At 44.8% G+C, this 27,460-nt stretch overlaps 1 protein-coding gene across 14 annotated transcripts in view; it reads left to right on the forward strand.

Annotated features, from left to right (window-relative positions):
* Positions 1 to 2,957: 2,957 nt before the first annotated feature.
* The window catches only part of CAMK2B (calcium/calmodulin dependent protein kinase II beta), a 174,908-nt gene continuing 150,405 nt past the window's right edge, over positions 2,958 to 27,460 (forward strand). For 6 of the 14 annotated variants that reach the window (XM_039356421.1, XM_039356424.1, XM_039356418.1 and 3 more), the window contains exon 1: positions 2,958 to 3,097. In XM_039356421.1, the coding sequence (XP_039212355.1) occupies positions 3,033 to 3,097 (65 nt within the window). In that variant the 5' untranslated portion in view covers positions 2,958 to 3,032. The remainder of the gene's footprint in view (positions 3,098 to 27,460) is intronic. The other 8 variants (XM_039356419.1, XM_039356422.1, XM_039356426.1 and 5 more) reach the window with 3 other exon arrangements.

Consider the following 27,460-nt stretch of genomic DNA (forward strand, 5'->3'; position numbering starts at 1 on the left):
ATGCAAATCACTCTTAAGAAACGAGCTCCTTCTCAAGGACAGGGAACGTCATAGAATCTGAAAAACCTGCCCTTTGCTTGGTGACAGAGTAGATCTCAGCTCTGTTAACTAATTTCTAGGTCTGGCTCACCCACATGCTGAACCACGATGTGGTCTGGTTGGGTTTGATAACGTGCTTTGTGTTACCAAGTTATCCCAAAGGTGCTTTTTCAAAAGGCAACTGGACTTTTGTTTTTGCTTGAAGACGTTTCACCTCTCATCCAAGAAGCTTCTTCAGTATTGACCTGGATGACCGAGACAGTTAGCAAGTTAGGTGAACCAAGGTTTTAAGGATCAGTAGAAGGGAACCTGTAACTCTTGCCATGACTGGTGAAAGCTGACTGTTTGGTTCACTTCATCTGAAGGTAAAACACATGCAAATGTAAGCCCTAAGGTAAGGGTGTCACAGTTAAAAAAGGGGTGGGAATTAAGTAGGGTTGTTGGCTGTGTAAAAATTGCTTCTTTCTGGCTTGTGGTACAAGATGACCTTTACTTATAAAATGTGGAATGAATGAGCATGTGTCACTTATCCTCACTTGCCTTGAACCTTGAACCCCTCCAGAAATCACTGGAGATTTTTAAGAAGAGACTAGACATTCTGAGATGGCATAGGTTCTTCTGCTTGAGCAAGGGGCTGGACTAGAAGACCTCCAAGGTCCCTTCCAGCTCCTATTCTATTCTATTCTATTCTATTCTATTCTATTCTATTCTATTCTATTCTATTCTATTCTATTCTATTCTATTCTATTCCCTATTCTATTCTATTTCTATTCTATTCTATTCCCTATTCTATTCTATTCTATTCTATTCTATTTCCTATTCTATTATTATTATTAGTATTAGTATTATTATTAGTATTAGTAGTAGTAGTAGTAGAAATGAAATTTATGGCAATCCTTTCCTTCCTGATCCATATCCTGCCTGTCGCCAAAATGTCTCCTGTTGCCATGAAGTTTTACAATTCCTTCTTGAAGGGTTTCAAGTCTCCTTACACTCTGTTTTTCTAAAATATTTTTGTACTTTTGTACTTCCATAGACCTTGAAGATTTCCTGTCTACAAGTCATTTTCTTCATTCTGAAGGTGCTTTGACATAACAGAGTCAATCCTCAAGGAATTGTTGGGTTGAGTACTGGGGGCTAAAATAAAGTCGGCTAGCTTGTGTGGCTGTGCCTTGGGAACCCGCCCGGTGTGGTTAATGTATGATTCCATGTACCATGCAATTCCAGTGACTTAATAAACCATGTTTCATTTACGTCTCAATATGGCCAGTGGATTGGCTGTTCCAGGGAAGCACTTCAAGAGCTGCTGAAATCTAACCTTGCGCCTCTCTACTGGGAGTTGAAGTCCACAAGTCTTAAATTGGCCAAGTTTGAGGACCCTTGGCATAAGGACTTATCATAAATCACATTTTTCAGTGCTACTGTTAACTTCCAATGGTCATGAAACAAATGCTTGTAATGCAAAAGGGTAAGCAGAGACTGGGCCACCAGACAGCATTGCAGATGAAGGATCTGGGCTACCTCATTTGAAAATCCAGCCCCAAACAACTTCCTTCAAATCAAGCAAAAGCTATTTTGCGGTGGGTCTCAATAGGCAAGGGGCTAAAGCAGGGGTCCCCAAACCCCGGTCTGTGGACCGGTACCGGGCTGCAGCATGTCAACAACTGGTCCACACAAACAAGCAAAGCCCCATCTGTGGGATGCAGGCAACACACAAACCATGCATTCTCCGATCCATGGAAAAAACTTTCTCCATGGAACCAGTCCCTGGTGCCCAAAAGGTTGGGGACCTCTGACCTAAAGGATCATGGGAAGGATGGTCAAAGTTATAACCCTATACGTGGCATAGTGAGAATCCTGCTACGGTGCTACAAAGGATGGAACTGTGAAAAATAGTTATAAGACACCTGTTTCCATGCCGTTGTAACTTTGAATGGTCACTAAATGAGCGTCGGAAATCGAGGACTACCTGTAAGCGAAATGAATCATGGCCACAGAGGACCACTTCAGCATAGCAACCTGGCCTCGGTTTCCCCGCAAGAAAACCACCCTAATCCAGCTCTGGCTTAAGTTTGCAGCTCTAACTTCCCTTCAAAGGTGCTGACCAAGCACCTGAAGCCTCCGGAGCAAAGTGCTGGCCTCAGCATCTGAAAGCGGATGTCAAAGCAGGCAAGGAGAAGCCAGCAGGTCAACAGCCTGGGTTGGGTTGGGCCTGAGGGTGTCCTGCAGTAGCAGAAAGGGAGCTGCCACAGGGCCCAGGTGTCCATCCATGGATGACAGAAGGAGCTCTGGGCAGAAGAGACAGGAATAGAAGTCCCTTGGTGGGGAAAACGATCCCTGCAACAGGAGTCATTTCATCCAAGGCCAGCCTGGCTCGGAAGTCTCCGGGCTGCAGGTGAGAGAGAAAGTTGTAGGGCGGACTCGCGTTCACCTGGACTGAATTCAGACTAGGGAGTTGGGGACCCCAACACACGTCTGACCCGCATCCGCGGGAAGCAGAACGTCTGGTGCAAATTCAGGCCCGGGTCACCAGCCAGCCCTGCCCGGAGGAGAGTGTGTGTGTGTGTGGGGGGGGCTTGCTGGAGCTGGACGCAGCCAAGGGGCGCAGGTGGGAGCCCGATCCCCGCGCAAGCGGCAGCCGCGCCTGGCAGAGGAGTGGGCGAGGCGACCCCTCTCCTCCCCGTCGAAGTGGAGAACGCGCCCGCCCGCAAGCGAGCCGAGCCGGGGGCGGGGGGGTTGCTAGTCCGCGGGAGGCCGGTCGCCCCTCCCCTGGCAGCTCTCGCGGGCTCTGCCCAGTGCCGGCATCGCTGCTCCCTCGCTCTGCAGGGGCCGCGCTCCGCCGCCCGCAGCCAGGAGCGCCTCTTTCGCGGACCCCGTTGCTCGGCGCTTGCCTCGCCCCTTCCTCTCCTCCCCGCCCCTTCTGCCCCCCCCCCCGCCGCCGCCAGCCGGAGCGGAGCCCGGGCGGCTCATTGCGGAGTGAAGCTGCAGCCGCGATGGCCACGACCGTGACCTGCACCCGCTTCACCGACGAGTATCAGCTTTACGAGGAAATTGGCAAGTAAGGAGCCGAGGCCGCGGGGTCCGCCCGGGCGCGGGCAAGTCGGGGCTCCCCTTGCCCGGCTCGACGCAAAGCCTGCCCGAGACCGGCCGGGGGTGGGAAGGGGAAGGGGGGGAGGAGAGACGCGGGGCCCGGCCGCCGGCAGCCCCCTCCGGCCCGCCCGCAGAGCGACCCTCCAGGCCCCGCGCGCCCCGATCGAAGGCGCGGGGGGCATCCCGCCCGGCGCTGCGCAGCCATGACGCACGTTGCGGAGCTGCGGCCGGAGGGACCCGCCAGGAGCCGCGCGGCTCCCCCGATCGCTCCCTCCGCCAGAGCCGCGCCGCCTTTCCGGGGGGGGGGGCTTCTCCCGCGCCCTCCGTCCGAGAGCGCCGGAGCCGCAGCTGCCTCGCTGCAGTGGCGGCCCCCGGGCGGGCAGGGCGAGCACGTGGCGGCGGGGGCTGGAGGGGACTGCCCGATCCGCGAGGGGGGGCTGCGCGCCTAGCTGCGCCCCGGACGCCCCGGCCAGGCGTTGCCGAGGGCGGCGGTGGCTGCTGCTGCTGTGGCCGCGGCTGCTTGTTGCACGCCGGAGCGGGCGGGCGGGCGGGGGGGGGTCAGTGGAAGCCCCGCTGCTCCGGCTTGCTCGGATCCCTGGGCGAAGCGGGGATGGTTGTCCCTGCCTGGCAATTGTGGGGAGGGGGGGGAAAGAGGAGAGCTGCTGGGGGGGGGCTGCCCTGGGAAGCGAGGGGGCAAAGAGGGGGAGGGGAAAGGATAGGATAGGAGGGGAGGGGGAGGAAGGGGTTAACCGCTTGCCTTTCGAGCCAGCCTGGCCGGGGAGGGGGGGGGGCTTGGCTCGGGGAGCGCCCGGGAGCCGGGCCTATTGCGTAACGCTGGGGAGGGGTCGGGGAGTCCGCCGCTCGCCCATTGTGGGGCCGCCTTAGAATGAGGACCCAGATGGTTGGGGGCAATGTGAATATATATATATATATTATATATATATATATATATATAATATATATATATATAGATATATATATATATATATATATATAATATATATATATATATATATCTATCTATATATATATATATATATATATATATACATACACACACATACACATACACATTGCTTACTGGTGTACACCGCTTAGAGAGTGCTTGCACTTAAAGCGGTATATAAGTCTCATAAATAAAATTAAAAAAAAATAAATTCTGCGGGCTTGCTCCGCAACGGGTGGGGAGGCGGGGGAGGGGGGGAACCGGCCCATGTCGACCCCCTTGGCTGTAAGCTCCTTCACGGCGGGCGCTCTGCACCTGCTCAGAGGCTCTTCCGGCCGGCCAGGTGGCCGCGGAGAGCCGAAACGACCCGGGATTCCGTCCCGGTCTCTGCCTCGCTCGCTTGGACTCGAGCCAAACCAGGGTCGCGGGTGAAGGGGGTCGCGGTGTTCCTCGCCCAGGCGCTGGGAGCGATTTCTCCCCCCACGTGGCCGAGGGCCGTCCGACCCCTTTAACTGGGGCAGCCGGGTCCCGAAGCAGCTGCTCCTCCTGGCTGCTTCCCACCTTGGCTCCTTCTTGTGGTTCCTTCGCAGCTGGTGATCCCGACCAGCCTGCGCGCCCATTGAGCGGGGAAAGAGAGAGAGTGAGGGGCAACCATCCCTTTCCCCCCCTTTCTGCGGGTCTCCTCTACATTAAGGGCAGCCGAGGGTGAGAGTCCTGTTTATGGCTCTCCCTCCAAGGCGGCTTCCCACGGTCCTTCATCTGTAGAAGAGAAGAATTCTCCATCTGTAGAAGAGAAGAATTCTCTCGCTTTCCTTTGCACTAACTAAATAGACATTTTGAGATTCCGAGAGACATAAGCAAAATCTTACTAGAGTCTTGGGGAAAGGGATCTGCATTACCTCCTGTCCAGCCTATTGGATAGACTTGGGCTTTAAAGCTGGGAGAGAAAAGCTGCTTTTAGGCTTCCCCCCCCCTTCACATCACTTATCCATCTAGACACCCCCCCCCACCCAGTCATTCTTTTCCCCATTAGTTGCTGCCTCCACTTCTCCACCCCAATACTGTGAATTCTCCTGGGGTGGCAAAGTTTGTGGCCACTTATTTCAAGGATTCCAGAGTGGTTTGGGGTGGCTGACCTCTTTGCTGTGCTGAAGGAGTGTGTCTGTATGTGTTAGTGTGTCTGTGTAAATGTATATTATATAATATACTGTGACAGTCTTAAAAAAAAAACAGCTGCTGGTGTAAAAGCCATAGGAACAGGCTAAGCCATGCTTTTTTTTTCTGTGAATAATGACATGGGAAAAGCAGAACAGCAGGTGTCTCAACTTGATCTATTGTTAATCTTTCGTTTAGTTTTTCAAGGGACACCAGAAGCTTTGGACTTTTTCTGCCCCTGCAACTTGTTTGTTTGTTTGTTTGACTTCCTTTGAAAGGGGGAAATAAAAAATACATATGATTCAGCATGTGTTAAATGCTTTGTTTCACCCCCTTTCCCATTAGATTCTGGTAGAATTCAGATGGCTGTTGTGTCATTGTGGAAGGCCCACAATGTAACGTTTGCTGGCTTAGGTGGTGTTGCAAATTGTGGCTTGTGGTCGTAAATAACAAGTTTTTAAAAGCTGACAGGCTGTTTTTCCAAGATCAGCCTCTGTCCAGCACACATGCTTTTCAGCAAAATGAAAGAGGAAGAATTACGACTCTGGATGCAACCCAAATCTGTCTTTTCACATCTCCTTTATAATGCAGCTTCTCTTCTCTTTTTCCTCCCGATGCTTATCTGCATCTGTCAAGATTTTTTACTTGATCTGAAAGATTCCTAGAACCAGATCTAAAGCAGAAGAGAGAACAAAAAACAATCCTTAAGATAAAATGCACCTCCCCAAATAAAATCTTTGCCCACTAGGAATTCTTTTCCCCACTCAAAATTATTTTGTGGCTTTGTATAATAGAAAACCCCGTAGAATTACTGCTACATCTGTACATCCCCAGGTTATTAAGAGTTGTAATGTTCTTGCTTTGTACAGTTGGGTAATATACTGTTACGTACATTAGTGTATGTTAAGGGCTGGTCCTTTTTATTCAGTATTAGTTCCGTGTCAGGATTTCTGCACCGGCAGCATGAGTATTAAATTTATATCATCATTAAGCTCTCTTTTCTTGGGTGAGAATTGCACTTGTGTTTGATGGGGAAGAGCTATGATGTGGCAGGTAAAGCTAAACTTGAACTGGGAAATCCCAGTTTGAATTCCACCAACAACCAATAGAAACTCACTGGTTTGAGCCACTCTCTCTTTTTCAACCTAACCTACTTTACAGGGTCATTTTGAGAATAAAAGAAAGATCCTCTTGTAAGCTACTATAAGCTTCTGGGGAAAAATGGTGGGCTATAGATCTTCCCAAATCATTCCAAAAAAGAACTGGGGAAAAGAGTGGATGGAACCAAGTGGAAAAACAACATGTGATTAAATTAAAATGAATTGAAGTGACAATTAACAGGACTGCTCCCCGTGCATTTAATTATTTTTTCTTTCCCTCTTCGAAACTCAAGTGTGTTAACCTCTTGAAGAGACCTCTGAGTGAGGACCGTGTGCAGCCCTGAGTTGACATAAGGCAGGGGTCTTCAAACTTGGCCCTTTTATGACTTGTGGATTTCAACTCCCAGAATTCCTCAGCCAGCATGCTTGGCTGAGGAATTCTGGGAGTTGGTCCACAAGTCATAAAAGGGCCACGTTTGAAGACCCCTGACATAAGGCTAACTGTGGAGCTACAGTTTCCATGATTGGCTTCATTTGGGTTTTCCTTCTGCTGGTCAGGGTGGGAATGCTGCCCCACTAATCTCCCCCAGCCAGCCAGAGCTACCCAGATTAGTCAGTTGCATGTTAATTGCATGTTAGTCAGTTAGAGCAAACTCTAACAAGAGATGTGAAGCATCTTGGATCACTGGCTCCACCTTTTCCATCCTGTACCTTCTAAAGGTCTTAGACTTCACCTTGCCTGTCATTGTCCCCAAAGGTGCTTTTTCAAAAGGCAACTGGACTTTCTTGGTTTTCCCTTGGACATTTCGCTTCTCATCCACGATCTGAAGAAGCTCCTAGGACAGGGGTCTTCAAACTTGTCCCTTTTATGACTTGTGGACTTTTTATGACTTTTATGACCAGTGTGCCTGGCTGTGGAATTCTGGGAGTTGAAGTCCACAAGTCATAAAAGGGCCAAGTTTGAAGATCCCCGCTCTAGGAGAAGAAGTGAAACGTCTTCAAGGAAAAACCAAGAAAGTCCAGTTGCCTTTTGAAAAGCTTTGGGACAACCATGACCTGGATGACTGGGAATCTCCATAGACACTAGCCTGGTTGGCTGAAGGAATGATGGGCTTTGGAGTCCAATTCTTCTGAAGAATCCCAAGCTGAGAAGATTGGATCAGGAGATACATTGATGTGGTAGTAGACTAGAGCTCCTTTTATGAAACAACAACCTCTTGTTAGATACAGTGTTTCTCAACCTTGACAATTTTAAGGCATGTGGACCTTAAATTCTGGGAGTTGAAGTCCACATGCCTTAAAATTGTCAAGGTTGAGAAACACTTTGTTAGAACATGACAGCTTTTCTTCTTTGTCCTAAAATCAATCTTATTCTCCTTGATTACTTTGCCATAACTCTCGGTTTTGTAGCTGGGGCTTTTTTTTTTTTTTTTTTTTGGAGTGCTGGTGGTCTGCAATTCTAGTCACTTATTACCAACACAACAGCTCAGGTGGATTTCTCCAGAAGCTGTTCACTCCCAAAGATGATCCTTTTTTCTAATCCGGCAGAAAGTAGAGTTTGTTTGCAGCTTTTGATGCCTTTACATAATGGTTGGATTTAATGGATTTATGAGGTTCTCATGTGCATCACTTAGGAAGAGACACTATTATGTTGATGTGGTAAAATGAGATCTCTAGTGATCGTCTTATCCCTCCATCTTCTGACTGTTGCTGTTGGATGGGATTGTCCTGTCAGGAGTCCCCAACCCCGAGCTGTGGACCACGGCATGGTAGAAATTGGTCCACGCAAACAAGCAAAGCCCCATCTGCGGGATGCAGGCAGCACATGAAACCAGACCCCCTCCTGTCCACGGAAAACTCTCTCTCCATGGAACTGATCCCTGGTGCCCAAAAGGTTGGGGGGGCCTCTGCTCTAAGTGGCTGTTTGTTCCTGAGCCCAGCTGGGATTTGAAATTTGACAGCAGGGCTGTTCCTGAGACATTTTGTTCCTGGAGGTGAAGATGCCGTTCCTGCTGTCACCATCCCCAGGGCTGATTCTGCCATAAGACAGGTAGTGGGCCCAGGAGGCAACTGGGGAGGACAGGATGCTGGTCATGTTCTCTGTGAGGGTAAGGGTTCATTCTCCGAGCTGGTGGGCTGGTTTCTGAACGTACCAGGCTACGTAAAAACATCTTCAGCAGAGTTTGCTTAGCCTGGTAAGGAAACGTTCAGAAACCAGCCCTCCAGCTCCGAGACAAAACTTCACCCTCGTCCTACACCAGTGATGGCAAACCTTTTAGAGACCGAGTGCCCAAAAACTGGCCCCGCCCCCAGTCCACCACCTGCCCCGCCCCCCCTGCACCCCACCCTGTCTGCCTGCAGGGCCACTCACCGCCTCCAGGGCCTGCCGCAGATCGCCCAGGCAGCCCAGCAGCGCCATGGCGGCCACGCCCTCTGCCCACCCCCTGCAGCATCAACTGTGCACGTTGGGGCATGAAGGCAGAGTCTTGTCTACGCTGCCTGGCTGCCATGTCCTTGGCTGCGCTCCTCTGTGTGGGCCACACTCAGGGGCGACTCTCCTCCAGGGAGGCTGCTGGTGAGGAGGAGGGGATCATGGTGGAGGCAAGACTGGGGCAACGGCACGTGTGCCCACAGAGAGGGCTCTGAGTGCCGCCTCTGGCACCTGTGCCATAGGTTCGCCACCACTGTCCTACACCCAAGCTACAGATATTCGCCACTACTGCAGTGTTCCCGCTACTGTAGTGCAGATGGTCACAAAACTGCAAGCATTCATTTAGTGAACATTCAAAGTTAGAGCGGCGCTGAAAAAAGTGACTTACGAGTGTCCCTCTCGCGTACAATGGTTGCAGCATCCCCCTTGGGGGTGTGATCAGAATTTGGCCCCTCGTATATTTACGAGGAAATTGCGGCGTCCTGGGCTCGTGTAATTGCCAATTGCGATGTTCCCAGCCAGCTTCCGGTGAGGAAAGTCAATGGAGGAAGTCAGATTAGCTTAATGACCGCAGTGATTCACTTAACAACCGGGGCAAAAAAGATTGTATCATCAGGCCATAACCCACCCACCCCTCGCTTAGCAACAGAAATTCTGGTCCCAATTGTTGATCACAAGTCAAGGACTACCTGTGGTGTTACCCACAAGCTAAGTTGCTTCCCAACAGTGCGGTGAAAGATGTGGTTCCTTAGTCAGCGATGCCCCTTCTCTTCCAGCTGTTCCAGATGGAAGGCCATCTAAGTAAAAGTTTTGCAGTCTTCTGTTCCCAATTATTGTGCTAGACTAGGCAACCTTGGCTCTTTTATGACTCGTGGACTCCCAGAATTCCTGAGTCAGCATGGCTCAGCTTGGAAACCTCTCCCTTTCCCCTCAGCATGGCTGGCTCAGGAATTCTGGGAGTTGAAGTCCATGAGTCATAAAAGAGCCAAGGCTGCCTACCCCTGCGCTAGAGTCAATACTTGGACTACGGTGTGGACCTAAGTCAAAATGTTTGGATGTCTGCCGAATTTAACAGAAGCAACGTGTAAACTGCTGTAACTCAATGATTACCAGGCTGCCAAACTTTAGCTGGATTTTGTTGTGGCCCCTGCATGTGCCAGCTTTGTTCCCCATCAAATCTAAGCAGAGTTGGTACTTAACAGTATGTAAGAGATCTTCAGAAACCCTGGGCTGGTAAATAATAATAATAATAATAATAGTAGTAGTAGTAGTAATAATAACAACAATAACAACAACAATAACAACAACAACAACAACAACAACAACAACAATAATAATAATAATAATAATAATAATAATAATAATAATAATAATAATAATAATAAAGTTGGAACGGACCTTGGAGGCCATCAAGTCCAACCCCCTGCTCAGGCAGGTAACCCTATACCATTTCAGACAAATGGCTGTCCAGTTTCTTCTCAGAAACTTCCAGTGTTGGAGCGTTCACTGCTTCTGGAGGCAGGTTGTTCCACTGGTTAATTGTTCTAACTATCAGGAAGTTTCTCCTTAGTTCTAGGTTGCTTCTCTCCTTGATTAGTTTCCACCTGTTGCTTCTCGTCCTGCCTTCAGGCGCCTTGGAGAATAGCTTGACTCCCTCTTCTTTGTGGCAGCCCCTGAGATATTGGAACACTGCTATCATGTCCCCCCTCGTCCTTGTCTTCGTTAAACTAGACGTGCCCAATTCCAGCAACCGTTCCTTATATGTTTTAGTTGGACCCAGTGTTTCTCGTTCTAGCAACCGTTCCTTATATGTTTTAGCCTCCAGTCCCCTAATCATCTTTGTTGCTGTTCTTTGTACTCTAGTTCTAGAGTCTTAGCATCTTTTCTACGTCGTGGTGATCAAAAGTGGATGCAGTATTCCTCTATGTATAAACAAGATGGAATGCATTAGATTTGTCTTTCTTTAAGAGATGAGGAATATATTAATATACAAGCTGTGTGTAGAAATGAGACATGCCCACAGCTGGTAAAAGGACTGAGTAAGATCTACATGCTGTAAATGAGAGTCTCCTAAAAAGACGACAGTGATCAAAGAATAGTTACGACATACTTCTGTGTAAGCTGAATTTGATTTCAATGTCTTTTTTTTTATATTCCCCATGACGATGAGAGGATACTTTTTATATTGTTTGCTGTTTAACTGAATTAGGTCAGGTTCAACCTTCCAAGAGAATTCTCTCCAAGTTTGGAAGACAGACTTGAAAAGGCCTGTTTTAGAAAGCCATTCTTTCACCCATTCTCTGGTCGTTTGAAGGATCAAAGTTGGAGACCAAAAGAATAATGGAATTTGGAGCAAACTCACATGGACAGAGTTAGTTTTTTAGATGTTTTGAATGTGGATTAGCAAGAGCTCAGAGGGACAAGATTTGTGCACTAGAACTTCAGTCAAGACTCTGGCAGATTTATTTTGGGTTGTTTGCAATTTCTAGACTGTGCTTAGAACTGTTCACACTACAGAGTTCATTATAATAGTATATGTAAGCTAGGGAAGTGAAGGCTAGTTGAGGCATATTGGAGGGAGATGATCCTACAGAGCATGACAACAGTTGCTTTTGTGGTTGTAAGTTAGAGGACTACCTGTATTCAGTTGCAATGTATTTCTGTTGAGTTGGGACTATTATTGAGTTTGGTGCTTTCCATGACTGGGTGATGCAGGCGAGTAACTTCAGAGATCTCATGGTGATTCTGGGAATTCCCCCATCCATTCAGCCCCTGGGTCATGAAAATTATCTTCTGTATGAGTTGGATGCCTACCAGGAATTCTTAAGCATTGTGACAAAAGAAAGGAAGACTGACTTGTTGACAGTTTGATTTAATCAAACTTGAGACGCTAGAAAGAGTACAGAGAAGAGCAACAGAGAAGATTAGGGGACTGAAGGCTAAAACATATAAGGAACGGTTGATGGAATTGGGTATGTCTAGTTTAATGAAGAGAAGGATGAGGGGGACCATGATGGCAGTGTTCCATGTATCTCAGGGGTTGCCCCAAAGAAGAGGGAGTCAAGCTATTCTCCAAAGCACCTGAAGGCAGGACAAGAAGCAATAAATGGGAACTAATTAAGGAGAGAAGCAACCTAGAACTAAGGAGAAATTTCCTGAGAGTTAGAACAATTAATCAGTGGAACAACCTGCTTCCAGAAATTGTGAATGCTCCAAGGTCCCTTCCAACTATTTTTATTATTATTGTTGTTGTTGTTGTTGTCGTCATCATCATCATCATCATCATCTGTTGCCCAAGCCACAGTGACTTTACACATAAGACTAAATCTTAAACTGTGGTTTGTATATCACAGGTTCACAAATCCAAAGCACATTTCGGCTTAGCCCAACCAGTGTTCACTCTGGCAAAGTTCATTTTTACTTCCTTATACAGTTTTGGTTGACCTCCCAGATATTAGATTTAGCTGCTGTTGCCACTGAAACACAGGAAGTTTCTTCCCGTAACACATGTATCCACGTCCTAGCCACAGTACTCCAGCTTTGGAGTTATAATTGCACCCTAAGCCATAAATTAGCAAAGCAGCAAACAACATGTGCCATTGAAACATAGTTGACAATTTATGGTTGAACATCTCATGGTGTCCACCATGTGTCTTGCTGAGAAGTACCGTGTGTACTGGGGGCTGCCTTTGAAGTGTAAAAGCCACATTATGCTGCAGTATTTTAAGAGAGCTCTTGCTTTAAAGCACATGCCTAGGATTATATGTATAAATCTAATACAAAATATGTAGCTGTTGGTGGATGCTGTCAATCATCTTTTGCAGCCCGAAAACATGGTAACCATCTGTGTGCTGTACATTCTGCCCATTTTACGTAGGGTGTCATTTCAGTCTTCTCTCTCTCTCTGTGTGTATGTGTTTGTGTGTGTGTGTGTGCACGCGCACAATTCTTTGGGCTGATCTAATTAACAAGGAAGCTGAATGAAGTGTGAAAAGCTGAGAAAACAGGACAGATTGGGTCTTATCTTGCAGAATGTGGTTATTTTCCCCTTTTCTGGTGGAAAGTGGAAAGCTTGTTTGGAATCGGTTTGCTTCAAGGGCCGTTCAAATTAGTTCATGCTCAGATGTTAATGCAGCAAAGAAATTTACTGACAGCAGGAAGAGAAGGGTCCAGCGGTCATGTATTTCTTGAGAAATAACTGCATTTGAGAGTTGGTCAGAACTGACCAAGAAATTGAAGGAAGGAAAAAAAAACAAATGCAAAAATCAAAGGTTAATAGGAAACAAGGAATTTGAAGTGCGGAGAGAGATTCTAGTATTTGAGACCGAAAAAACAAACAAACAAACAAAAATAAAATAAAAAAGTACATAGGAGAGAGGAAAATGCTAGCTTCTATCTTAATGCATGAACATATGGAAACTAATGCTAAACGAAGTCGCCTCTTTCACCCCCATTCCTAACAATGAAGATAATTAACTATTACATCCTTCTTTAAGAATGTAAGGCATTTAGAGGTTTTTTTTCTTTTTTTTAAGCAGAGACTGAGATTAAGAATGCTCATTAGGAAGTGAGGAAAAGGACTTGAATAAAGATGCTTGGGATTGCTATCTACTTACTTTTCAGAGAAACGTGGATTAACTGTGTGGTCTGTGTGGACAGGCTTTAAGGACAGGCCATCTCCTTGGTATATATCAGTGATGGCAAACCTTTTAGAGACCATGTGCCCCAAAACCAGCCCCTCCCCATCCTGCCTGCTCTCCCCTCCCCCCTCTGCCCCACCCACCCCCACCCACCCACCCACAGGGCCACTCACCCCACTGTAAAATGTAAGTGTCTTTCTTGAAGGTTACAGACTATTAATCTATCACTGGGGTCCAGTATGGGTTGGTAAGTAGGTGGTTTCAACTTAACAAGGGTTGAGCCGAGAGAGTGACAGTTGCAAAGCCATCAGTTTCTAAGGGAGAATTACAACCCAAATCTTCATGCTCCTAGTCCAGTACCTTAATCGCAACACCATCCTGGCTCCCACCCTGCTTCCGCTTATAAAAATAATACAGAGTAGCTCACTGCAAACTAAATGCCAAGTAAAACAACCTCAGAACCCTTAACCTGGCAGGGTAGAGTGCCCCTGTGGTTATGAACAATCACATTACGTTCGTTAGTAGTCATGACTACGGGTAATGGTTAGGTCTGTATAAACACACCTCCGTTTAAGAGCAACACTCTGAAGTATCTTTAGTGGTGGGAAATAGCACAAAAGAAGATTGTAAAGCTTGAGAGCCCGATCTGGTCTTGCCTTGCGGAATCTCTCATAAATAATTATGAGATCATGATTTGGGAGCCTGCACGAATATATGACTGGTGTCCAGATGGAGGCAACACGATTCACTGGCCAAATTTGGCAAATAAATAAATAAACGCCGAAGTACATTATGGTTTAACTGAAAAGCTAAGCCAAGTCCTAATCTTCAGTCAGTGGTTTAACTGCTGCAGCACTCCGGTTTTGTAGTGACAATCTTCTTAACGGGCTGTGGTGGCCTAGCGGTGAAAATGTTGGGCTTGTCCACCGAAAGGTTGTCAGTTCGAGATCCAAGTACAGGTAATCCTCCACTTAGAACAGTTCATTTAGTGACTGTTCGAAGTAACAACGGCATTGAAAAAAGTGACTTTTGACCATTTTTTACACTTACAACCATCGTAGCATCCCTGTAGTCACGTGATCAAAATTCAGACCCGGGGCAACTGCCTCAAATTGATGACAGGTCACGTGACCCCCTTTTGCGACCTTCTGACAAGCAAAGTCAAGGAGGAGGCTAGATTCGCTTAACAAGAAAGGACATAAAATGGGGCAAAACTCACTTAGCGATAGCAGTAGCACTTAGACTTATATACCACTTCATAGTGCTTTACAACCCTCTCTTAAGCGCTTTGCAAAGTCAGCCTATTGCCCTCAAGAATCTGGGCCCTCATTTTACCGACTTCGGAAGGATGGAAGGCTGAGTCAAGCCGAGTCAACCTTGAGCCGGTCAGAATCGAACTGCTGGCAGGGAGCAGTGAGTCAGCCTGCAATACTGCATTCTAACCACTGTGCCACCATGGCTCTTGACTTAACTGTCTTGCTTAGCATCAGTAATTTTGGGCTCAGTTGAGATCATAGGTCGAGGCCCATCTGTACCATGTGATAGGGTGAGCACCCATTCCTGCCCCAACTTCTGCCAACCTACCGTGATTTCCCCGAAAATAAGGTTCCATTACTTTAATTTTTGCTCCAATTTTTGCTTCCGGTTAAGGCTCATATTTGGGGAAATACGGTACTAAATAGATCCGTCTGACTGATGATCTTAACCGGGGCTTATTTTTGGGGTGGGGCTTATATTACAAGCATCTTGAAAAATCATGCTAGGGCTTATTTTCCAGTTGGGTCTTATTTTGGGGGAAACACGGTAGCACGGTAGCAGCGCCCACTAGAGTCAGAGACGACTGGATAAGGGAAACCTTTAAGTCAGTGGTTCTCAACCTTTTTAATGCCGTGACCCCCCAACCAGTCGTAAGTCGAGGACTACTCAACCGGTCGTAAGTCGAGGACTACTTAACTGGTGCAGCACCGTTTGCAGAATGGGACTTTTGGCGGGCTCAGCAGGGCAGAGACAGCCTGGACAATTCCTATTGGCTTTTGAAAGCCAATAGAATTAGACTCTATTCAAGAGAGTCTATTCTATTGGCTTTCAAAAGCCAATAGAATAAAAGGGAGTAGCACAACTAAGGAAAAGGGGGAAAAAATGGCGGACTGCGTTGTTTGGCGACCCCCGTGAAATGGTCGTTCGACCCCAAATGGGGTCCCAACCCACAGGTTGAGAACCGCTGCTTTAAGTAGTTTATCCTCTTTAAAGTGCTGAATTTAGGCCAGTTGCTTAAACAGATCAGCGAAAGATCCATCAGCTGCATTCGCACAACCTACACGATTTTGTGAATCAATTGCTGATGATTCCAGTTTGAGGGAAATCCAGACAGTGAGTTAATTTGGGATCCCCTTTAAACGTATGGGGAACACGATTTCCTGTAGCTTATAAATGCCTGGATCCATGAGTCATTTCTAAAGAAAGTCCGATGTAAAGGTTTCAACTGTTTTGATTCTTCCAGCTCAAGCTGACCTCACATACTTCATTTGAAGCCACTGACCTTGCTTTAGTCATCCTTTTCTGGGAAAACAACTTGCGCCACATCATTCAACAGTGGGGGACATAGGCTAAATTAAATGACAAATAACAAGCATATACGCATCACATATTTATAGAGCTTTCCATAAATATGGAATTCTCTCCTCTCCCTAGACTATGTGAAGCCCCCGCTTTGCTGCAATTTCATAAACATGTGACAGCTGTTTTATCCCAATATACTTCCAGTCGCAGCTGTCTGACTGTGGGCATCGATCTTGGGTTTTATCTTTGCTTTTGTGGCTAATTTTTGGTTTTATATTATTTATTACTATGGTTTTTTTTCTTTTTGTTTGGATTTCTATGCTGCCCAGGATCCTTTGGGAGCGGGGTGGGTTTATGAGTATTGTTAATAAGCAAATAAATAAAGGTAAGAACTAAAACTAAGGGGGAAAAAATCACACTTTGCAAAAGAAAGTGGTTTCCACCCCCCTTGCTTATAAGTAAACCATAGGGAGCATCTCCTGTAGTGCCTTGAATCTTGATTCTGTTTGTCAACTTAAGGCTCTGTTTTAGCTCTCTCTATCCCAGCTTTGATGTTGCAGGAATAATGCAGTAGACAGGGTTGTTATAAGGATTACAGCTGGATTGTGCATTGGAGGAAACGCTGTACAGTAAACCCTCTAAAATGCTACGTAAGGGTTATTGTTGTTAAAGAAATCTCTGGCCGAATTACAATTCCTAGCAGCTCAGCTAGCTTGGCCAATCACAACAGAAGTTGGAAGATGTAGCTCAGCAACATTTCAGGTTGTGTTGCTCAACAGCATCTCAGGAGGTTGCAGATCTCCACCTTCACCGAATGCATTGAAAAATCCTCTTTGCCCAAATGAGATTTCATGCTTATACGCCCAGTTAACTTGGAACATTGCTTCTTATTTGTCATGGTCCCTTGTAGAGCACCTCAGCTCAGAATAACAGAGTTGGAAGGAATCTTGGAGGTCTTCTAGTCCAACCCCCTGCTCAGGCAGGAAACCCTATACCGTTTCAGATGAATGGTTGTCCAATGTCTGTTTAAAAACTTCCAGTGATGGAGCACCCACCACTTCTGGAAGCAAGTGATTCCACTGGTTAATTGTTCTCACTGTCTGGAAATTTCTCCTTAGTTCTAGGTTGCTTCTCTCCTTGGTTAGTTTCCATCCATTGCTTCTTGTCCTGCCTTCACGGATATCTTTTCTGGGATAGGAATGATGGTTGGACTCTCAGTCAAATGCCCATCTTCTTTTGATGTGTTTTGCGTCAGCTCCACGACAGATGGTTTTCTCTGCCGCAATTGGCGATCAGAGTATGTTGCTAACCAAAGTAGTGGCTAAGTGAATTGTGCCCAATTTTATGGTCTTTTTTGTGGTGGCTATTGCAGCATCGTAAGGTCACATGAGCAACATCTGTAAGCAGTGGTGGGATTCAAATATGTGAACAACTGGTTCTTTGTGTGGATGCTGCTTCCGGAAGTCTATTCTGGGCCTGGGCAACAAAAAATTAAGCTACTGGTTCTGCCGAACTGGTGCGAACCGGCTGAATCCCACCACTGTCTGTCACCTTCCCAACTGGTTCCCGACAAGCACAGTCAATGGGGGAAGTCAGATTCATTTAACAACCACACGATTCACTTAACAACTGGAGTGATTTGGCAAAAGAAGGTTGTAAAATGGGGCAAAACCCACTTAAGAACTGTCTTGCTGGCAATGGAAATTTCTGGGCTCAATTGTGGCTGGAAGTTGTGGATTACCTGTATATCTGGAATAAAGTGAGTTCTGGGTATTTCCTTTTTTCCTGGCTCATCTGAGGGGCCATGTTGATTGGTATCTTCCTGCCACACCTTTCCTGTAAGAAAGATTCACCTTCTCCTGGCCAATGCTGAAGCAGAGCAGGTTGTCTCTTTGCTCTCTGAATGGATTCCAGTATTAATAGAGAAAACAGGTAAACAAAGAAGAGGGTGCTTTAAATCCTCCCCCTTGCCTTGGATTAGATTTTTAAGTGCTGCTTAAATGTGGTTGTGTAGAGGTGAGCAGCTACTTCCCACTGCAGTGGACTCTGTACTCCCAAATACTTCACTTTAGAATCTGCTGCAGCAATGTCCCAGAGGTGCCTTTTCAAGGGGCAACTGAACTTTCTTTGTTTTTCCTTGAACACATTTTGCTTCTCATCCAAGAAGCTTTATTTGTTACCCTGTAATCAGCTCTGGGAAGTGGGGGAGGGGGGGAGGGGATGGGTGGGTTTATATTGTAATTTGTAAAACTTTTAATAAAAAAAAAAGAAGCTTCTTCTTCAGCTCTGGTTCTGGGATGAGAAGTGAAACGTCTTCAAAGAAAAAAAAAAAGAGTCCAGTTGCCTCTTGAAAAAGTGCCTTTGAGACAATCATGACCTGGATGACTGAGAATCTCCCTAGACATGTCCTGCAGCAACGGCTAAACTTAGATACTTGATTTCGGGCTGATCATTCCTCATTGCAAAGGAAATTGTGCTTGTTTAAATTGTCCATGATAGCAGTCTTCCAATATCTCAGGGGCTGCCACCAAGAAGAGGGAATGAAGCTATTCTCCAAAGCGCCTGAAGGCAGGACAAGAAGCAATAGATGGAAACTAATCAAGGAGAGAAGCAACCTAGAACTAAAGAGAAATTTCCTGACACTTAGAACAATTAACCAGTGGAGCAACTTGCCTCCAGAGCTGTGGGTGCTCCAACTGGAAGTTTTAAAGAAGAGACTGGATAGCCATTTGTCTGAAATGGTATAGGGTTACCTGCCTGAGCAGGGGGTTGGACTAGATGACCTCCAAAGTCCCTTCCAACTTTATAATTGTTATTGTTGTTGTTGTTGTTATTATTATTATTATTACTACTATCTCTGTGTGAGTACAAATACGTTCCAAATGCAAACGTTATTTTCCAAGATAATATCTTAGTCTAGAACAGGGGTGTCCAACCTTGGCAACTTTAAAGCTTGTGGACTTCAACTCCCAGGATTCCTTAGCCAGCCTTTCTAGGAGTTGGTCTGCAAGTCTTAAATTGTCAAGGTTGGACACCTCTGATCTATAATGTCGAAGAAATAGCACCCAGGAAACATAAAACATCAGGAGAACTGGTAGTATCTTTTCCAGTTAACAGATTCTATTAAAAGCCCGTGCCTTTTGTTGGAATGTGTTAGTTGGAAAAGATGCTACTGGGCTTAGGATTTTTTTCCCACCATAAACTAACATAGTTCTATTAGGAGAGAAAGAATCATAAAAAAAAAACCCCAGTCAGAATTTACTCTCAGTGGCAGATCTATCCAAGATGGGACTTGGAAAGTGTTTAAGGATTAACTGTAATTGTTCATTTTCGGTAATGATTGTGAGCAATAGCATTCAAGTAAGAGATCTGCAGTGTCTTAAATGTACAAGACAGCTGAAAGTTTCCATAAACTAGAATTGCCCTCAGCAGATTCTTTGCTGTTTTCTTCATCGCCGCAAAGCTGTTCCTGAAAAGTATTCAGACCATCCATTAGATTCTTCAGAGTGCTCTGAATATGTGTGGGATGTTTGGCTTAATAATTAGCCTTATAAAAATTAACTTTGGAGTTTAAAATTCAGCAGTAATTCGGATTTGACAGGTTGCGTTCGATGGGCTTGACTTTGCATATCGAATTAATCCAGTTATTGCGATTTGTAAAGCAGGCATGATAGTTAAGCACAGTGAATGAATCAAATGGTGATAACCAGAATGCAGGGCTGGGTCTTCTCCTAAAGAGTTTGCTGATACACTTTAAGTATGATTCCTTGGTAAAGCATAACTGGCCTGTAGAACATGGAGACATTCTGTACTTAAATTAACTGGGGAGCATCCTAGCCAAATCATGGTAGGTTACAAATATTTGATATCTGTTTACAGTGGAATACAGATGTTCTGGATGATCTTCTGCAACATCCATAAGTGTGAAAAATGGTCGTAAGTCACTTTTTTTCTGTGCTGTTATAACTTCGGTCACGTATACCAAGGAGGAGTATCTGTATACAATTGCTTAGCAATTATTGTTTATATATAGAAAAAAGAAAGAAAAGAAAGAGAAAGAAAGAAAGAAAGAAAGAAAGAAAGAAAGATAGAAAGAAAGAAAGCAGGCCCTTTTTTTTCACCTGGAAATATGATGTCATAGGCAGGAATGAAATCAGATTGGAAATCCATCAATCCTTAAAAAAAACAACAGAGCTCTGTGGAGTAGAGATTTGGTCTCTGACAGAAGGCCACCTGAAGAGACTAGAAGCATTTGAAAAGTGGATTTACAGGCGGCTGTGTTAACGTATAAGCTGGGTTGACAAGATCAGAAATGAGGAGGGGACAAGCCGCCTGGGAAAGCCAAGGGAAATCATCAAAACAATTAAAAAACAAAAATTAGAATATTTCGGACATGTGATGCGACACCCAGAAAAATACGGCATACTCCATTTAATCCTCCAGGGAAAGACTGAAGACAAACAAGGTCCAGGCAGAAAAAGAACATCGTGACTTCAAAATCTAAGGGACTGGTTTGGACAAAACTCAGCAGCACTTTTTCGTGCTGCTGCCGATAAAAACAGGACCGCCAACATGATCGCCAGTGTCCGATAACGGATATGGCACAAGAAGAAGAAGAAGAATAGCTTCCAAAATGAATGCTGGAGAATATGGAGAGGTTTGTGAACTACTAGCAGTAAATGAAAGCAACATGTTTGGCTTTTTCATTAGCCTTGCCCCATCTTTCCCAATACAGTGTCCTGCCGAACGTTTGCTGGGAATTTTGGAACTTTGGGAAGCAGCCAGAGTTGAAGAAAACCAGCCTGGCACTTCTGCTGTCCAGTTTTTTTTGCAACTATTTGCTTTCATAGCTCTCCTTGCAAAGCGTCTGCGATCGGGTGCTGAGCAGAGGGATGGTTGTGACTTGTTGCTTCCTGGGTGAACCTGTGCAGAACCTGTGTTGATCGGTCTTCATTTTAAAACAGGCCCTCCAAAGAGCTTCTCAAACAGCTTGCGTCATTTTGCTACAATGATCTAAAATGTCAAAGCAAACCTATAGCTTGAAAGGCTCCACATATACTGTAGGTACTAAACTGTGGAAATACATTACTTAAGCATAGATCAACCCTGACTGCTCTTTAGAAGGACAGATCCTGAAGTTGAAACTCTACTTTGGCCACCTAATGAGAAGGAAAGACTCACTGGAGAAGGGCCTCATTCTGGGAAAGATGGAGGGCAATAGAAGAATGGGACGATAGAGAAGGAGGTGGCTGGATGGAGTCACTGAAGCAGTAGGCGTGAGCTTAAATGGACTCCAGAAGATGGTAGAGGACAGGAAGGCCTGGAGTCGCGATGGGTCAGATGACTTTGCAACTAATAACAACAGTGACAGTCCCCAAAGATGCTTTTTCAAGAAGCAACTGGGTTTTGTTTCCTTGAAGATGTTTTGCTTCTCATGCAAGAAGCTTCTTTAGTTCTGACTCTTCACTGAGAAGCTTCTTGGATGAGAAGCGAAACTTCTTCAAGGAAAAAGAAAGAAAATCCAGTTGCCTCTTGGAAAATCCACCAATGGAAGAGAAACTATACCTGCCTAGGAGCCAAAGTTGTACGTCTGATTCCTGGGCGAGATAAAGTCAAGACTGGGATCTCGTGGTCCAGGACAGGCGTGGCAACTTTGGCTGACTGATCTGATTGGGCAGGAATACAGTCTCAACCCATTGGTGGATTATCCATCTCCGTGCTGAGAAAAGACGTTCAGGTAAGTCAACGCCCCATCCAGTTGCCTCTTGGAAAAGCACCTTTGGGACAACCATGACCTGGATGACTGAGGATCTCCATAGACAATAGGCATGACAATTTGAAATCAGTTCTCTCCCAAGTCAAGATCCCTAGCTGTAGCCTTTGTCTTGCTGATCAGGTAGGGATCCTGATGTACTTGAGTTTCAAAACAGCATCTTATGTTTATTCACTCCTTAGTCCTCTAGCTAATTTGGGGGCTCTTTTTACATGATCCCCAGCTGTCCTACATTTGCATTGCTCCACCACACAGCTTTTCTTTTAGGACCTGCCAGGAAACCTTAAAAGCTTCCTGTTCTGCATGATGGCAAACCACCAATTGTACCTTTAGCATCCTACGTAACCTCAGTGGAGGCACTTTGATGGATGGGGCTCAAGAATTCACTCCCCTGCCATTGGCCAGCCAGCCACGGATGCCTGGTGGACTCGGGCCAAGACTGGCATTAAAAGGTTTGGCTGTGTGGTTTGAGGGCTGCATGTTGTTGCCACCTGCTGAAGGATATGTTTTGTCTTGGGATAGCACATCTTGGTTTATCCCAACGGCATCTGAAGGTGGATCAATATGCGATTTTGCAGTATATATTTTTTTTCCAGGGAAGTGCTTGTGTCTCTTTTTATTTTGTTCTCCTGAGGCATCATTCTGGCATTTGTGGAGCTTTACTGGCAGTTCTGTAGTATTTGCCTTTACGGTGTCTTCTGGCAAAGCAGAGCTTTCTGGATGCTGAAACTGCAGTTCCTAGATTGCAGATAATAAGTTTTGGAAGCCCAACTGACCTTTCTTCTTCTTCTTCTTCTTCTTCTTCTTCTTCTTCTTCTTCTTCTTCTTCTTCTTCTTCTTCTTCTTCTTCTTCTTCTTCTTCTTCTTCTTCTTCTTCTTCTTCTTCTTCTTCTTCTTCTTCTTCTTCTTCTTCTTCTTCTTCTTCTTCTTCTTCTTCTTCTTCTTCTTCTTCTTCTTCTTCTTCTTCTTCTTCTTCTTCTTCTTCTTCTTCCTTCTCCTCCTCCTCCTCCTCCTCCTCCCCTCCTCTCCCCTTCCTCCCCCCTTCCTCCTTCTCCTCATTTAACTCCTGATCCACGCAGCCCTCCTCCTCTGTTTATTTTCTCTGCGGTGGCTTTGTCCCTTGATCTCACCCTGGAATCATCATCTCCTATTATCAATCCAGGATGCTGATGGTTTCCATGGCAACAGCTGCTGGATGTCAAACAAGGCCCTTGACTTTGCCCATCCTCCTGTGTAGAAAAAGTCTCTCCCCGGAAGCAGATGATCCTTTGCCCTCTGTAATTTCTATAGTGGCCACAAAGAATCTCAAAGGGGGGGTGAGGGTGGTGAGAGGGGAGGGACATATGTTCTTCCCTTCCCCAGCTGTCCGTCAGTCCATCATAAAATGATCGTGAGTGGGTTAAGAAAGTCATTTGTAGTGATTTTTCAGGCACAATCTACAGCAGAAAGCATTGACTCTTTCCCCAATCTGCATCTTATGGGAAGGACTTTGAAGATCACACAGACCTAATCTCTGCCCGGTATTCAATAGCCCAGTTAAACAAACCTAAGAATTTGTCATATGTGCCGGTTATGGAAGCCATGGCAACTGTATCCATAAGGTACTGACTAAATCATAGTTGGCACAACCCAATAAACATTATGATTCTCAACCTGTGGTCCGCGGACCCCTGAGGGGGCTGCAGTGTCGTCACGGGGTCCACGAAGGCTGGAAGAAATGTTATGTTTTAAAACTTGACTTAAGTCTTGGTCGTCTGTGGCCATGGTCTTTGGCCACAAAAGGTATTTAAAGGGGGTCTGGGGTGAAGAAAAGGTTGAGAGGTTCTGACTTAGCACTTTGGGCTGGTGTGTTCCTGATTTGCTGGCTAATAATTCCCATAATTCTTTGCTCTCATAACCTGAAGAGAGTCCAGCTTTGGATGGGAATAGAGCTGTACTCACAAGGAAAAGTTGGACTTACAGGCAAAGCAATCCAGCGACTCTCATTCAGCCTTTCTCAACCCTTTTTTTACACTGAAATAATGTTTATTGTTTAATCAGGGATAAACATTAAAATAGTTACAACTCAGATACAATGTCTTTTTTTTTGTTTAAAGTCACAATATCTTGCGGAACTCCAGTTGAGAAACTCTGCTGTAGTTCCACACAGGTAATCTTCAACTTAAACCATTTGTTTAGTGATTGTTTGAAGTTACAATGACCATGAAAACAGTGGCTTACAGCCAATCCTCCCACTTACAACCACTGTAACATCTCCATGGCCACGTGATCAAAATTAGGGATGCTTGACAAACTAGCACGTTATTTACAATGTTTGTAGTGTCTCGGAATGATGCGATTGCCATTTGCGATCTTCCCAGCCAGCTTCTGACGAGCAAAGTCAATGGGGAAATCTGGATTCACTTAATAACGTCAGGATTCCCTTAACGACCACAATGATTTGCTCAACCTCTGCAGTAAAAAAAGATCATAAATGTAACTCGTTTAACGGCCACCTCACTTAGCAATGAAAATTCTGCTCCCACTTGTGAGGGCTACCTGTAATTCTTCATTTCTGAACAGCCAGGGCTGAAAGAAGGGCTGTGTTCACACAGTGGACTTTACATCTGCTGTGAACTGTTTCTCTTAGTTCGGCACAGTGTGCGAACTCAACCTGATGACTTCGTATTCTGTGCAAACCAACCGTTTATGGATTATTCATCAACATTCAGCTACTAAAAGACTTCTAAGTTTAATATATGAATGCAGCCAATTACATATTGCTCTAAGCCATTATGAAGTTTGTTTGGTTTTGGCTTAGCTTTATACGCAAATCCAGACACTGTGATTCAAAAAACCTGGTTTCTGTCATGATGCTATTTGAACTAGACCCTAATGGTTTATTCAGTAATCCAAGGCTTTAATGAACCGTGGCTCTGCATTGGGATATGGACTGAGCTACTGAAAGTTAGTGCACTACTCATTAAATCACATCTAATGACATTGCCTTAATTCTTCACTATTAGAGTAAAGCAGTATAACCAAGGCACATAAGGGTAGTTGTTAATTAATCACAATTCCATTTTATAATTGTTGATTCTGCCGAGTTTCCACATTTTCTCCGTCTAATTGAAACTCTAGGAGAGAAATTGTTACTAACAGTCAGTCAGTCAGTCTGTCTGTCTGTCTCCTTCCCTCCCTCCCTCCCTCTCTCGTTTCTCTGATTTGTCTGTCAATTATATTTGATAATTCAGAAGAATTCTGCCTCCATATTGGAATGGATCTAGGGCAGTGTCTTTCAAGATTGACAACGATGAGTGGACTTCAACTCCCAGAATTCCCCAGCCAGCGTTCCCTAAATTCCAAACAAGATGTGTCTACATTCATTGCACTGATGGGAATTTTTGAGAAGATTGATAGATGCAGTAGAATTATTTTCACTGCTATTGGGCCAAGGCTATTGTAAAATGGTGAATTGACTTTTTTTTTAAACAAAAAAAATCATTATTTACATAGGTTTTTTTATACAAATCAGGTCAGTTGCATAGGGTCACTAACCTAACTGCAAGCACAAGAACTGTGTCTCCGTTAAGCTGCTTGGCCAAACCATGGCTTTTTCAGACATCGTTTTACCAGGATGGCTTGATAGTGTTGTCATTGAGGACAGTTCCTAGCTTCCCTATCTTTTGAGGGTTCTTTTTCTATACATTTCAAGGTCTTTTCCAGTGATTCTTGCCTTTGCATTAGGTGCCCAAAATATTTAAATCTGCTTCCATGAGCAGATTTGACTTCATCTAGTATTGGATTATCTTTTTGTGGTTCAAGATATTCTCAACAGTTTTCTCCAGTGGCACAATAGGCAAGTCAGCCATTTTTCTTTGTTCAGCCTTTCTGATGATGCAGCTTTCACAGCCATATGTTAGAAAAGGCCTTATATTTGTGTCATTAGTTGCAAAGTATTATTTTGTAGGTAAAAAATAGGAAGAGGGAATATTATATACAGTGGTACCTTGGTACTTCCAATGGCTCTGAAACACATCAAATTTGGTACTCAATGCATTTTGAAAATGTTATCTCGGTACTCATCATTTGTTTGGTACAGTGTCAGCTGTCTTGTGACTCACTACATTATTAGTTATGAGAAAAATTGATTTGCTACTCCTCATTTTTGGTACTCATTGCACTTCTCTGAATCAATTAATGAGGAGGACCGATGTCTGTGGAGATTGTCAGTTATCCAGGTCATGGCTGTCTCAAACATGCTTTTTCAAAAGGCAACTGGACTGTTTTTTTTTCCTTCAGAAAGAAGACATTTAACTGCTCACCCAAGAAGCTTCATCAGAACTGATGAAATTTCTTGGGTGAGAAGCGAAATATTTTCTTCCTTTTGAAAAAGCACCTTTGAGAGGTATCACTGTATATCACCTTGCCCTCCTGAAATAACAGGATATGTATTTAACACATCAATAAGTTCCTTATCGTACAATGTATACAATACCTTGTATAATTTTCTAAATTCCTGACCATTCAGTTCCTTTGCTTTGATTATGTAGAGGTAATTCACTGGATTTTTTTTCTTGTTTTTCTCTAGAACCCAGTGTTTAGACCAGGGGTAGGCAACCTTGGCTCTTTTATGACTCATGGACTTCAACTCTCAGAATTCCTGAGCCAGCCATGCTGAGGGGAAAGGAGAGGTTTCCAAGCTGAGCCATGCTGACTCAGGAATTCTGGGAGTTGAAGTCCACGAGTTATAAAAGAGCCGAGGTTGCCTACCCCTGGTTTAGACCCAGCGTTTTCTCTAGAACCCAGATTTTTTCTCCTTTGGCCACTGCATTTTGCTTTCCATCTTTCTTCAGCTATTTTCAGTGAATCAGCAGGCAGCTATTTCATCACTTATTGCATTCTGGAATATTTTTATTTACTTCCCCTTTGATGAAGTAATGAATTTCAGTCCAATATTCTTCAGGCACTCTGCTTCCCCAACCTAATCCTTTAAAGGTGTTCTTTTCTCTACTCTATAACCATGTGGAGTATTGCAGAGGTTGTATGGTATTGGCTTGATGGTTTTATTTGTCTTCTTTAAGGTAAGTTGTAATTTGGCAAGGAGAAATTCATGTCCTCAGCCTGCCGTCACATCACCACCAGACCCCGATGGGGTTGACTGAATAAAACTTCTTGGCTTGAAAAATAGTCATTTTGATTTTAGCATTGTTCATCCAGTTATTTCTTTTAGATTGCTGAAAGAATGTATTGTAAGCACTGAATTTTGTTAGCCAAAATTCTATTAATCAGCCTCTTGCAAATTTCCCCATTATTCCAGATCTTCTTTTACTTTTAGCTTTGCTGTTCCAGGCTCCTGTAGTAAATATGATTATTAATGATGGTATTGTGGCAACAAGAGGTTGCAGGTTGCAGGTTCCATTTTGTCAGCATTTGGTAAAAGCGGTTGTGATAGTTGCTGTTTTACGCTGATTCTTTCTGCCATATTTCACTTGGTTGACGGTTTTCTGACTTATTATCTCTTCATTATATTTTGGGGTTTATTCGCCTTATGTTCTCCACTGCCTAGCACTCTTGATTAGAAGAAAAGTGATGTCCCTTTATTTTCTTAAAAATAAATGAATGAACGTGATGGTTAGGAAGTTGAGACACTGATGGGTGCGGGATCAAGACAGAGAGCAGAAGTCAACCTATAGAAGTGGAGTGGAATTGGTTTCACCAGTTTAAGAGAACACGGCTCTTGAAACC

This window comes from Crotalus tigris, unplaced genomic scaffold (assembly GCF_016545835.1).
Source record: "Crotalus tigris isolate CLP2741 ecotype Arizona unplaced genomic scaffold, ASM1654583v1 scf7180000018825.4774228, whole genome shotgun sequence".
NCBI classification, from domain to species: domain Eukaryota; kingdom Metazoa; phylum Chordata; class Lepidosauria; order Squamata; family Viperidae; genus Crotalus; species Crotalus tigris.